The 12,963-nt window shown below is 33.5% G+C and overlaps 2 protein-coding genes across 3 annotated transcripts; both read left to right on the top strand.

The window, feature by feature from the left end:
* The first annotated feature begins 2,768 nt into the window (after positions 1–2,768).
* LOC124845500 (GDP-mannose 3,5-epimerase 2) lies at positions 2,769–6,251 on the top strand. The gene is made up of 7 exons (XM_047322600.2): positions 2,769–2,928; positions 3,696–4,106; positions 4,223–4,316; positions 4,412–4,541; positions 4,681–4,813; positions 5,370–5,577; positions 5,837–6,251. Exons 2-7 carry the CDS (start codon positions 3,697–3,699, stop codon positions 5,990–5,992), a joined length of 1,131 nt encoding a protein of 376 aa, XP_047178556.1. The 5' UTR covers positions 2,769–2,928; position 3,696; the 3' UTR covers positions 5,993–6,251.
* Positions 6,252–11,178: 4,927 nt separating this feature from the next.
* LOC148194560 (calmodulin-like) lies at positions 11,179–12,782 on the top strand. Of its 2 annotated transcripts, XM_088096248.1 has the most exons (5): positions 11,179–11,341; positions 11,790–11,874; positions 12,041–12,201; positions 12,307–12,387; positions 12,500–12,782. In XM_088096248.1, exons 2-5 carry the CDS (start codon positions 11,799–11,801, stop codon positions 12,629–12,631), a joined length of 450 nt encoding a protein of 149 aa, XP_087952374.1. In that variant the 5' UTR covers positions 11,179–11,341; positions 11,790–11,798; the 3' UTR covers positions 12,632–12,782. The 2 variants fall into 2 exon arrangements, with proteins under 2 accessions (XP_087952374.1, XP_087952373.1); XM_088096247.1 differs by lacking the exon at positions 11,179–11,341 and having other exon boundaries at positions 11,398–11,874.
* Positions 12,783–12,963: the final 181 nt, after the last annotated feature.

Below are 12,963 nucleotides of genomic sequence, written 5' to 3'. Positions count from 1 at the left end.
TGTATTAGGAGGGTTTAGGAACATCTAGACAAGTTTAATTAGGTGTAAAACACGAATTAGGGGTGTTAGAAATTGGGGAAAAGGCCTGGAAATGGTAAGGGGGTGTGTGAGTGCATAATTCTGTAGAATTTGCGTTCTGCAGATGATGCAGAGTCGCTATGCGAATTGTCTCACATAGCGAGTCCCTGTAGAGGGTGCTCTCTGTTTGAGTGATTCGTTGTGCGATCTGGTGCGTTGTGCGAATGACTGGAAGGTTCTGCTCTCTGTCTTGAGATTCGCCTTGTGAATCCTGTCGCTGTGCGACTGATGGTTGCCTGGGAAAATGTTAGTTTAATTCAAATAGCGAATTTGGGGCGCTATGCGAGGGTTTAAGGTCTGATAATGTGTAATAGAATTTTCAGTTTAGCATAGCGCAAAGACTTGGTGCGCTATGCGAATGGAGTTTAGCACAGCGCATAGGCTTAGTGCGCTGAGCGAATGTGAGTGAGTAAAACCCACTGTTTTTGTTATTCGCACAGCGAGTTTGGTGCGCTGAGCGACTTGCCCATAACTTGTTTTTATTTTTTTTATTCCTGTTTTATGATAACCTTGAACTATGTTTTGATTATTATAATGGTTTAAAAGTATCTATGATATTTCATGATCAGTGAGGTTATATGTTTGGATTCACTATAATAATATTATGGTATTGGTTGTTCATGTCTTGAGTTAAGTTTCAAAGTGACAGGATGGTTGATGGACATAATTCCATGGATCTCAAAGGGAGGTTACATGGTGTTGCCATATGTTATTGGACGTAATTCCATGATCTTCAAGGAGAAGATTCATGGTGGTGCCCTTAGTGTTTAGAATGATTTGCATGGTAGCTCAGTCTTGGGGGTTTTCCTGACGCTTCAATGGTCTTTCATTCTCAAGTAGAGAGGATTGATCCATGTGGTGAGGAGTAGCAGGAGGTCCTAGTCTTGGGTGCTTCCAGTATGGCCCAAGGTGAGTGATAATAGACTAACCTCGTGAGTGTGGTAGGGTGAAACCCATTGGCAATGGCTTTGCAAAGCAGTAAAGGCCACCATAAGTGCATAACTCGCCATAGCTCAACAATCATTCTAAGTTCGGACGAGTCAAGTTCAAGTGCAACAAGTTATGTTTGTGTAGTCTAGTATATCTGTCTTTAATTGCGTATTGTGTGTGATTGTTATAACATGATTTTTGTATACCTAGCTCACCCTTGCTTTTGTGTTTGTGTTTTGCTTAGGTATACTTTTCTTTTGCAATGATCATCCACTTGGGTGTGAGCAGAAGTGGATGAGGTGCCTCTAGAGGAGGCTTTGGAGGGAGATGATGCTGAAGCTTAGTTGTTTAGGAGTTTTTTAATTAAGTACTATCATTTTGAAATACTCTAAGGTGTTTAGTTTTAAATCATGGCTTATTTTGGATGACTGTAATCTTAATAACTTGTCTTCAAGTCTACTCTGACTGTTCTCTTATATTAAAATGTGGACCTACTATGTTACATATTTATATATAATCTGGGATGTTACATTAATTGGATATAAATCCGATAATATATTATATTGAAATGATATTCGATTAAAAATGTACTTAAAATTTTGATTTTGATTTAATTTTAATAATTATTTAATTTAATTTAATATTTTGATATATTTTAATATATTCAAATATATTAAATGTGATTTAAATATTATTTTTATTTTCATTATTATTATTATATTTTAAAATATAAAAGTATAATAAATAATATTATAATTTTCATTTAAATTAAATATTTATTAAATTTTAAATAAAAAATAAAACCGTTAGCATATTTTTTTTTCAATTTAAAATTTAATAATTATTTAATTTATTTTAATATTTTAATATATCAAATAGAATTTTATATTATTATTATTTTATTTTATATTTTTATTTTAATTATTTTATTTTTTTAATTTTTTAAATATAATTATTATTATAATATAAATTATATTTTAATAATTATTAAAATATAAAATTATATTAAATAATATTTAAATTTTAAATTAAGTTAAATTATTATTAAGATGGTCTAGAAAAAAAATCAAAATACATTTATTAATGTTGAAAAGTAAAATTTTAAAAAAAATTAAGGTTTAATGTCTCAATAGGTTCCTATTTTTGTTCAGAATTTGAAATAGGTCCCTTTATTTTTTGGCGTCTCAATTGGGTCCTTATTTTTGTTAATTTGATGCAAATAAATCATTTCTGTCAATTTCATCAAACGGTGTTAATGAATATGTGACGTGGCTTGATAAAACCGTGTAAGGCCACGTCACACATTCATTAACGCCGTTTGATAAAATTGACGGAAATGATTTATTTGCATCAAATTAACAAAAATAAGGACCCAATTGAGACGTCAAAAAATAAAGGGACTTATTCCAAATTCTGAACAGAAATAGGAACCTATTAAGATATTAAACCAAAAATTAAAATATTAAAATGTTAGAAAGGTAAAAATGGAATTTTTAAATACGCTACAGACGAAACACTCCAGAAAAAATGAAGGAGTATAAGAACTTCCTTAATTTTACTTGGTGGCCGTACGGTGGAATCAGTTGAAGCGGTGGATTTTGACGTATCTACTGCACTTATTCATCTCAAAACAGTTTCCTCAGTTGGGATATGCAACGTGTTAAATGGGTTCTCGCGACAGCTTCGGTGAAAGATTCCCAGCACTAAATAATTTAGAACAGAGCTTAATTTGTTTTATTAAAGCACAGTACAATTGTTTGTGTCTGTATTGTGAGGAAATCAAATAACACAAGTTATGAGTGACTTTCCCTTTTCATCCTATATATAGCAGCATTCCACCACTTTCAACTCATTTCCTATCTCCTTCTCTCCATAAACTTTCTTCAATCCCTTCAACCTCTCCCTTTTCCCTCTACACAGGTTTGTTCCTCAATTCCCCCATCATTTATGTTTATCTTTCCAAATTTACCATCCACGCTTAGGGTTTAAACTTTCAATACAACTTTTGCCTTTTGCCTTTTGCCGTGACTTCTCTATGCACCAGTTCTCTCATTCTCTTCCTATCATTCCTTTTTCTTTTACTGTCACCCATTATATGTAAACCTATTTTATGCTTTGCCTCAATTTGATACTCTTCAACTCAACACGAAACCTATTTTACTGTCACCCATTCTAATTTATTTTTTCCCCTTTTCTTTTTGGGAAAGCTGGGTATCAGATCTTTTTTAAACCTAAATACTCCTATTTTTTTTTTAAGTTTTATCTTTCAGTAGTGCCAACTATAATGAGTTAAGTGTTTTCATTATGCTTCTATTAATTAATCGCATTCTAGTACCCTTCATGTGCTAGCATGTGTTGTATCTCGTTCTTTTCCCCCGACTCTCCGCCGTGTTTTTCAGCCTGGTTTGTTATTTCTTGAAAAGAGGAAATTTCGTCAATTTCACTTTTCTTCTTCCTTCTTTCTCACATTACCCTTGCTTCACATGAACTGTTTTTTGTTTATAGACTGGTTTGTTATTCCTTGAAAAGAGGAAATTTCGTAAATTTCATTTTTCTCTTCTTTCTTGGTTCTCACATTACCTTTGCTTCACATGAACTCTTTTTTGTTTATAAAGTGGTTGCTGATGTTTTGGACTTATTTTTCGTAACCGTTTTCCTTTTGCCCTCCGAATCCACGTTGTGTGCAGAATGGGAAGTGCTGGAAAAACTGACTATGGTGAGTACACTTATGAGAGTCTTGAGAGAGAGCCTTACTGGCCCTCAGAGAAGCTTAAGATTTCCATCACTGGGGCTGGGGGTTTTATTGCATCACACATAGCTCGGCGCCTCAAGACGGAGGGGCATTATGTTATTGCTTCTGACTGGAAGAAAAATGAGCACATGACTGAGGACATGTTCTGTGATGAATTCCATCTTGTTGATCTCAGGGTCATGGATAACTGCCTGAAGGTTACTGAGGGGGTTGATCATGTTTTCAATCTTGCTGCAGATATGGGTGGGATGGGATTTATTCAGTCTAATCACTCTGTCATTATGTACAACAACACCATGATTAGTTTCAACATGATTGAGGCTGCCAGGATTAACGGCATTAAGAGGTCAGTCATCATGCTTATCATTTCAGTTATACGTTTTCGGACTAAACATTTATGATGTGGTGTTTGTTTTAATTATATGACGATGTGCTTTACGCTATTCAAAAAATATTTTCCAGGTTTTTTTATGCCTCTAGTGCTTGTATCTACCCAGAGTTTAAACAGTTGGAAACCAATGTGAGCTTGAAGGAGTCTGATGCATGGCCAGCTGAGGTTTGTTGGTGATTTTGCAGTTGCTCAATTTATGTTGGTTCTTGATTTTCACACTGGGATTGGGAGTAATGTGTTTACTTTTATGACTGTTTTAGCCACAAGATGCGTATGGACTGGAGAAGCTTGCAACTGAAGAGTTATGCAAGCACTATAACAAGGATTTTGGAATTGAGTGCCGTATTGGGAGGTTCCATAACATCTATGGCCCTTTTGGAACTTGGAAAGGCATGCTTTTTCTCTGAATTTAAGGCCTTTATATTTTTTGTCTTTACCAAATGGGTAATTTGGTAGAAAATTTTATATTTTGGTATCCTTTTGGATTTACTAAGTTTGTGTTGTGGTCTGTTCCTGTGTCTTATGATAGGTGGAAGGGAGAAGGCTCCTGCTGCTTTTTGTCGGAAGGTAATTACTTCCACTGATAGATTTGAGATGTGGGGAGATGGATTGCAAACACGATCATTTACCTTCATTGATGAGTGTGTTGAAGGTGTGCTAAGGTATGTCTTGGCTGATTTTTTTGACTTATAGCTAAATTATCGTGTTCTTTTTGTTGTCTGTCTGTTTAATATTAAAATTCTGAATTTTTTGTTTTCTGATAATGAAAACAGAGTCAGTAGAGTAACTTTTTGTGAAGTTATTTTGAGGACTTGTCAATTTGTTGCTGCATGTTTTGTGCTCCGTGATGTGTGTCCACTTAGCACCATGCGAGCTTGCTAGTGCTTAATTTTTCATGTTTTGACATGGATTTGAAAGGCAACATGGATCACAGACATTGATCCAAACACACAATTAGTAGTTTTCTTTGCAAAATCTATTTATTTAAAATTGGGTTTTTCTGGAAGAAAACTAATCATTAGCTCATTCAAAACTTTTGGATTAAATGGCCACAATATCGATTTCCGCATTTACATGATTTAGAAATTGTCTTATTCGGTTGAACAGGGGAAGGTCAATATGGTATTTATGAGTATATCAAGAAATTATGGAGATGTTTCACCTTTTTCTTCATAATCTTTGATAAAAATTGTCATTGGGATTTATTCTTGTGTTTAGATTGACAAAATCTGACTTCCGTGAGCCGGTAAATATTGGAAGTGATGAGATGGTTAGCATGAATGAGATGGCCGAGATTATTCTTGGCTTTGAGAACAAGAATATTCCTATTCATCACATTCCTGGTCCCGAGGGTGTTCGAGGTCGTAATTCAGACAACACACTGATAAAAGAAAAGCTTGGCTGGGCTCCAACTATGAAGTTGAAGGTATTAATATCATTAATTAATAGGAAATTATCTTCTCATTTCCATTCTATAATTCAATGCATGTTCATATTAAGTTATATGCAACAATAGTAGATTCAGTCAATTGCACCGTGCTTAGTTTATTCTTCTAATTGATGGAATCTTTAGCTTTTCTCAATGAAAACCTTTGTATTTTACACCATCCTTTCCTACTTTTTGATAATTTTAAACAACCAAATGATTCTATGATACTTACAGTATCTGAATTCTGATATTGTAGGATGGGCTGAGGATCACATACTTCTGGATTAAGGAGCAGATTGAGAAGGAGAAGGCTCAAGGTACTGATATATCAGTGTATGGGTCGTCCAAAGTGGTGCAGACTCAGGCCCCAGTTCAACTAGGTTCACTTCGGGCTGCAGATGGCAAAGAATGAAGTGGTCAACACAAGGCTGTAGTGACCACCTAAATGTTTCAAGTGAAGAGCTGCATTATATATATATATAGTATGTGTTTATGTTTAATTAGGGCTAAGGATTTCTTATGTCTCTGCAGGTTGTTTTACGTGTATTTTATGTAGTTCTCATAAGGCACTTCCTGGTTGCTTAAGGTGGTTTACTACACTGGAAGCTCTAAATTATTTGTTTGATGTCTGAATGATTGATTTATAAGCAAATAAAATTTTGTTGTGTAAATGGTAGATTTTACTAAGAGTGGAGCATTCTTTTAGCAAAAGAGTTGCTAAGTTTTATTGTGGTAAACTCACATCAGATGTGAGTGGAGCCCATTCATAAAAAAAAACAAAAACAAAAGATCTAAATGGAGCCCTTAAACAATCGTTTCAATTGTCTTTTGAAGAGAACGATAGAACGAGGCTCTGTTTGTGGTCATATCCTGATAGACATGACAGCGTGTTTCCGCTTTTAACCTGCTACGCAATTTCACGTGTGTATTTTTAATACATGTGTGTCCAAGAAGGATAAAGCAACTATTTATAACTTTTTCGTAACGACCCTCGTACGAAAATTAAAAAAAAAAATCCTTTTCTCTTTCTACCAACTAAATATGAAAATCCTTTCTCTTCTTCCATCAAGATTGAATTCAAGTGGTTCAACATTCTTTAAAATTGATGTTTAATTTCAAAGTAGATTTTAACTTTCTTTGTTAAGGTTCAACATTATGAACTTACGTATTTGAAAGAGACGATGAAGTAAAGGTGCTAAGCTAGTTATTGATTAGTTCAAACCTAAATACCTAATCATCCATTGCCTCAGCAATCTTAAATATGCATCGGATAAAAAAAATAAAATAAAACAGAAAATACTCAAAGGATTCACCATCAAATGATGTTGAATTCTTGGAATGGACTGAATTCAATGAGTCTGAAATCATATACCATCATATATTTATACAAAAACATCAATTTCAATAAAAAAATTCAAAAGCAATGAATTTGTGGGTATTTTTCAGTTCATCTTACTTATCTCTTGACTCGACCGACATAAGTGTTATCTTTTTGCTCTTTGCTTAAAAACATCAAAACCTTCAAAATAATGGAGAAATTGAAGATGGTGTAAGAAAATGGAAGAAAAAGAAGAAAAGAACTTCGTTCTCTTTAGTTCGGCTTTTCGGATAAAACTATAATGGTTTTTTATTATATCTACTTCTTTAGTCACATCTAAACCCACAAGTCAAACTAAACATCACTCTAAACTATTTAAACCTTTTAGTGTCTACCCTTCTCTTTTAATCCATATATCATTATACACTAAATAACAAATTAAACATAAAATTTAGTTTACGAATACATTAATCACCCACACACAAAAACTCTCAGTCCTTACAATTAATGCAATACTTTTGTAAACTATAGATTAGTATTATTTATTGTATTCATTAAATATAATTTATGAATAAATTTAAGAATATGACTAAATATCAATCAGGCAAAGTTTTAACCTTTTGTTTTTGTTTTTCTTTTTCCAAGCATATAGCGATAATTGTCTTCCGAAACAAATTCAGGGATTTTTTTTAATAATTGCAGAGGTTTGAATTATATAATCAGGGACATGATTTAGTGGTGATGTATTCAGAAATTTGTTTCTTCTGTTGTGTGATTTCTTATATATTGAAAGAAGTAGTTAAACGTACCTAAGAGAAATATTGTATTGTATGTGGAAAATGGTCCTACTCAATTATGTGGTTTGGTAAAATAATGTTTTTTTTAAAGTACAAAATAATTCAAACACTGTATTTTCAAAGTAAATACATGAAAATTAAAAATAATATGTTGAAAATATTCCATTTTTTTTCCAAAGTATGTTTAAAATATTGCATTAACCAAAACTTGATACTCTCCATTTTCAACAAGAGACAGACCATATGCACTTGGAACATGAACATGTCCATTTACCCCAAAAAGAAACACACACAATCTAAATATAGCTTGAGATGGAATGTGAAAGATCATGTCACTAACTTTCAACTAAACAAAGATCATAAATTAATACCACCAACGTGTTGGGCCGGCTGAAATTCACTAAATAAAATCATTCGAATAAATTTCTCAATTTTTTAAGAAATCATATTTAAATTCTATTTTATAGACTATAATTGAATTGATTTATTTATTTTATTTCAAATTATGAATCTGAAAATTTTTCATTAAAACACAAAATTTCTTTCGGTAGATCATGGTTGTTTGTGGTGAGTATTTTGAGAGAGAATCATCTGGACGCATGAAACATAAACCTAATCAACATACATAAAAAAAATTGAAATAACTTTTTGAACCAAAATCTTAAAATAACGAATTTAAAAACTTTAGTGAATATTGCCTCGGTTGTTTTAGCTTTATGACAGTGGTTACAGAACCGAGATATATTCAATCGAGATAAAAAGTTGAGATTTTTTGTCTCGGTTCAAAAAATCCGAAGCTGTAAAGCAAAAAAAAAGGTCTGTTGCCTCGGTTGGATCTAGAACCGAGGTAATAGACTCTTTTTTGCCTCGGTTTTTACCAGAACCATTGTCTAAAATATTTTTTTTTAAAAGAATGATCGTTTCTGTAACCATTTCAGATTCGCACACAAACATTGTCCAGAAACATTGCATACAAACACATACATAAATAGATCTGCACACAAAACACTGTCCAGAAAATGTTGTTTTCTATTTATCGAGAAAACAAAAAACGTGAAACGTCCAGAAAACACTACACACAAAACGTTGTCCTACAAACAACCAAACAAAAACATGAAAACCTTAAAACGGATCTAACCTTGAAGGTGAGTTTGGGGTTGAAACGAAACGAAATGAACATCCCAAAGCTTTTATTCGAAGAATACCTGTGCACAAAATCAATCGGTCAAATTGAAATAAAATCATTTATAAGCACTTAATCAACAAAAAATGAAAGAAAAATTAGAAGAAATGTTGAAGATTGTGGTCGCGAAATCGAAGACGAGACAGAGAACGACGCAAAAGATGACTTATGTCTAAAAATGCTTATGTTCACAAAATTTAAACATAAACGCATGCTATTACCTTTGTTTGTTTTTTTAACCGAGCCTCTATCGCTTCGGTTCTATAAAGAATCGCTGCCTAAAGTATATCAAAAAAGACAAAAAAAATTCAGTTATTTTATGCCTCTGTTCTCTAAACAACCGAGGTCGTAGACCCCTTTAGTCATTAGTTCTTTTTGAACTGAGACATATACGTTTGCGATAATTAGCAAAATGCCACCGCATCATTTTATGCTTCGGTTGCGATAAAACCGATTTCAAATGGATGAGTTCAAATCCTTGTTTTTTACTAGTGATCATCTTCATGATGTTTTTTCTTCGTTTACTTTAGGTTGAATTTGAATTATCCAATAGTTACATTTTGGGCTTAATACCTCTTTTGGTCCTTCGAAAGAGAGTTCGTGTTCAAAATGGTCCTACATTTTTTAAAAAGTAACAAATGATCCCAACTTTTGAAAAAACGGGTCAAGTTAATCCTTTTTTCTAAGGGCGTAAAAAATTAAACGGTGCAGCTGCCTCTCTGGACAAAACTTAATGACATGTCCAATTTATCTTATTGCGTGGCAGTGAGGTTAAAATTGTGACAAAAAAAATAGATTGGATGTTGTTAAGGCTTCCATTCAAAGGAGTTTTGAGACGATTCAGATTCAGGAGTAAACATCTCTCCACTCAATCTACTTCTTTGTCAAGTCAGATTCTCTGTTCTACATTCCAAATAAAAATCCCTCATGCATTTCTGAGCTATTCATTTCTGTAATATTAATTTCATTTCTTTAAAAGATTATTAATTATTAATCTATGTCTGGAGTTACTTTTCACAAGATCTTCAATCATCCTCCAAATTTTATACCACAAATCTGTCAAAAAATTTCATTTATTTGAGAAGTGGAGGAGTTCAATTTTCGTGTGAGAAAAAAAGTGGTCAAGAAACAACCCGTCTCTACGAAGAAACAACCCACCTCTGTCGTGACCACTATGCCGCGAAGAGGTCGTGTCTGCGCTTCCTTGCGAAACAACCCAAAACAGAGAAGAAGAAGAAGAAGAGGGTTTTCCTTGCGCCATGAAGGGCTTCGCGATTCCGCCACAGTACTTGCCAAATCGTGCCACCGCAAGCCACCACGACCTTCTTCGACACGATCTCCTCACGCAGTCCCTCGCAAACACACTGCCAGCCACCACAGAAGACAAAAACGCCGCCTGTGTCGTGCTCTTGCATATCTGTTGTCTTCGCCGCCACATGGCTTCTGCCTTTGGTCGAGACAAGGATAACTCTCAGAGTAGAGTTGTCCGCAAGAAAGAAGAACTCAAGGTTGGGTTGTTAGCGTGAAAGAAACAAAAGAAAATTGGGAAGAAGAAGACAAGTTCTTGATTAGGTTTCTGATAGGGAACAACTTTTAGAAATTTAATTAGAGTTAAAGTGATTTTAATTAAATTACCTATTAAGATTAGATGTAATTAGAAATTTCTATTTACAGTGGTTAATGAAACCCTAGCTCTTCATAAATTTTTTAATTATAAATTAAAAGGAATCTTCGCCCAATTCAACATTTTTTAGTAATTATTTAATTTTTTAATAATTATTTATTTTCCTTTAAAGGATTATTTAATTTTTTATATTTCACCTCATTACCCTGACAATGCCACGCAATCATTAAAAATGGACACCTCATCATATTTTGTTCAGGGGGACACCTGCAACGTTAAAATTTTGACGCCATTAGCAAAAAGGAATAACTTGACCCGTTTTTTCAAAAGTTGGGATCGTTTTTACTTTTTTAAAAGGGTATGACCATTTTGAACACAATCCGTGGAGCAAAATAGGTCTTAAGCCTTAATTTTGCGTATTGTAATTTGCTTTGGTTTTTTTTAGCATACACTGTGAATCTTTGGAGCTTCAGGAATCTAGTTTCCCCAAAACATCCTTTATAGAATTAGTTGTTCTACTTTATATCTCTTTTTTAAAACCCTATCTTTCCTACATGCTCGATATTTCACGTAATTGTAATAGAACCGTTGAGATTTCCATTCTATTTCCATTTATGTGCAATTTCTATGCCTGAACAGACAGACTGATGAGTGACGGCAGCTACACGCTAGACAGCTAGAATAGGAAGTGTGAACCAAAACCATACAATTTTTCATGAACACAACCCCTTCTCAAAAAAGTCATAAAGAAAGACTTTTTTGAGATTCTGAGACAAAGACAATTCCCACACCGTGCTGAACTCCTACAACAGTTTCAATCTTAAGGGTCATCTGTTTCTGTGAGTTTTTCAGACAATTTCTGCATACTTGAATAGTTTTAATTACTTTGAAATATATGGATTTTTCTGGCAGAAATTTTCTGTCTGCTTAAAACATTTTCTTTATTTTTCAATAACTGTGTCAGCAATTATAAGAGTTTAATGTAATTATTGGGATCATATTTTGTGCAGTACACCTAAGTCCTCCAACGGGCCACTTTTGCTAACCCTATTTCCTTCTTCCGTACAATATAATTTTATTTTCATAAATTAGTTGGTGTGGGGCTTTTCCTTGGGCGGTTGGTGCATTCATATCTAAAGTTCACTTTTAAATTTTGTACTTGGGCTTATATACTTGGACGGTTGATAAATATGAATATGAATGAGGATTTTGGTATTCCATTACTCTATCTTTGTTCTTCGTCTCCTTTCTCTATCTAAATTTTGTGCTTGGGTGGATCTGCTGCAGCTCATCAACATGAAGGAAGTGCTGAGTGAAAATCTGATTGGCGATTTTCTAGAAGCCTTCTGTCTTTTTGACAGAGATGGAGATGGTGTGTATCCTTCTTCTGAATTGAACTAATTCATCTGGTGTTTCATAATTTTCTGTCTGATGTTTGCATGCTTTGTCCTTCAATTTGTTATCTTTTTTACGTCTTTTTTCTATACTGATTTTTAATGTAACGTGTATTTCATTTATAATATATATTGGAAAAAAAGGGTGCATAACCATGGAAGAACTAGGTAGTGCAATTAGGGCACTGAATCAAAATAATCCCAGGAAGGAGGAGCTGGAAATGATGGTGAATGAAGTGGACATGGATGGGAACGGAATGATAGAATTTGAGCAGTTCTTGAATGTCATGGCCAGGAAAATGAAGGTGCGTGTAGTCGAAGAACTTGAATTTAATTTGTTCATAAATGAGAGTAATGGTGAAACCGGACGCTAATTATGCATGTGTTGGATGGATGGATGGATCGAGAAGCAAAGTGAATCAGAAGATGAATTGAAAGAAGCTTTCAGACTGTTTGACCAGGATCAAGATGGTTACATATCACCCACAGAGGTTCACTTAACTCCTTAAGGAAGCATGCATCTTAATTATAATTAATTTGTTTGACCACATACGATCCAGTAATTAATAACCATGTATAAATATGATTAATGTTTATGTACAGTTGTTGTCTGTGATGAGAAATATTGGAGAGAAGATCACAGAAAAAGAGCTGGTGGAGATGATCAGAGTGGCTGATTTGGATGGTGATGGTCGAGTTAACTATGAAGAATTCGTGAGGATGATGGCTTTTTAATTGTTATTTTTCGTACTACATAACAAATGATCAATAAATGCAACATTTTGTTTTTCATGAAACAATGCAAATGACATTCTTGTTTGTTATTTGTAAATTCATAGGAAATAAGTGAAATGAAAATTGGTAATAAAAGTCAGATGCTATGATACATTTTTTGTGAAATTTTCCTGTGGTCCCTTATCTTATTTTTGCATTTTAACTTGTACATTGTGAAATCATTCAGTGAAAAAAAAGTTATGAAATCATTATATTGGTCAAGATATTAGCAATATGTATAACGTATAAATAGCATCGGTATTCTACAACTAAAACTTAAGTACACTATAATA

The sequence above is a fragment of the Vigna umbellata genome, chromosome 8, assembly GCF_029865625.1.
Source record: "Vigna umbellata cultivar VRB3 chromosome 8, Vumbellata_1.0, whole genome shotgun sequence".
Taxonomy (NCBI): domain Eukaryota; kingdom Viridiplantae; phylum Streptophyta; class Magnoliopsida; order Fabales; family Fabaceae; genus Vigna; species Vigna umbellata.
The sequence above is the reverse complement of the archived record's forward strand: the minus strand, read 5'-3'. Positions and strand labels throughout refer to the sequence as shown.

Coding starts and splice junctions, on each gene's coding strand:
- LOC124845500 (XM_047322600.2), top strand. CDS start 3,697: ATGGGAAGTGCTGGAAAAACTGACTATGGTGAGTACACTTATGAGAGT. Junction 4,814..5,369: donor TGTGTTGAAGGTGTGCTAAG/GTATGTCTTGGC, acceptor TCTTGTGTTTAG/ATTGACAAAATCTGACTTCC. Junction 5,578..5,836: donor CTCCAACTATGAAGTTGAAG/GTATTAATATCA, acceptor CTGATATTGTAG/GATGGGCTGAGGATCACATA.
- LOC148194560 (XM_088096247.1), top strand. CDS start 11,703: ATGAGGATTTTGGTATTCCATTACTCTATCTTTGTTCTTCGTCTCCTT. Junction 11,875..12,040: donor TTTTGACAGAGATGGAGATG/GTGTGTATCCTT, acceptor TTGGAAAAAAAG/GGTGCATAACCATGGAAGAA. Junction 12,202..12,306: donor TCATGGCCAGGAAAATGAAG/GTGCGTGTAGTC, acceptor TGGATCGAGAAG/CAAAGTGAATCAGAAGATGA.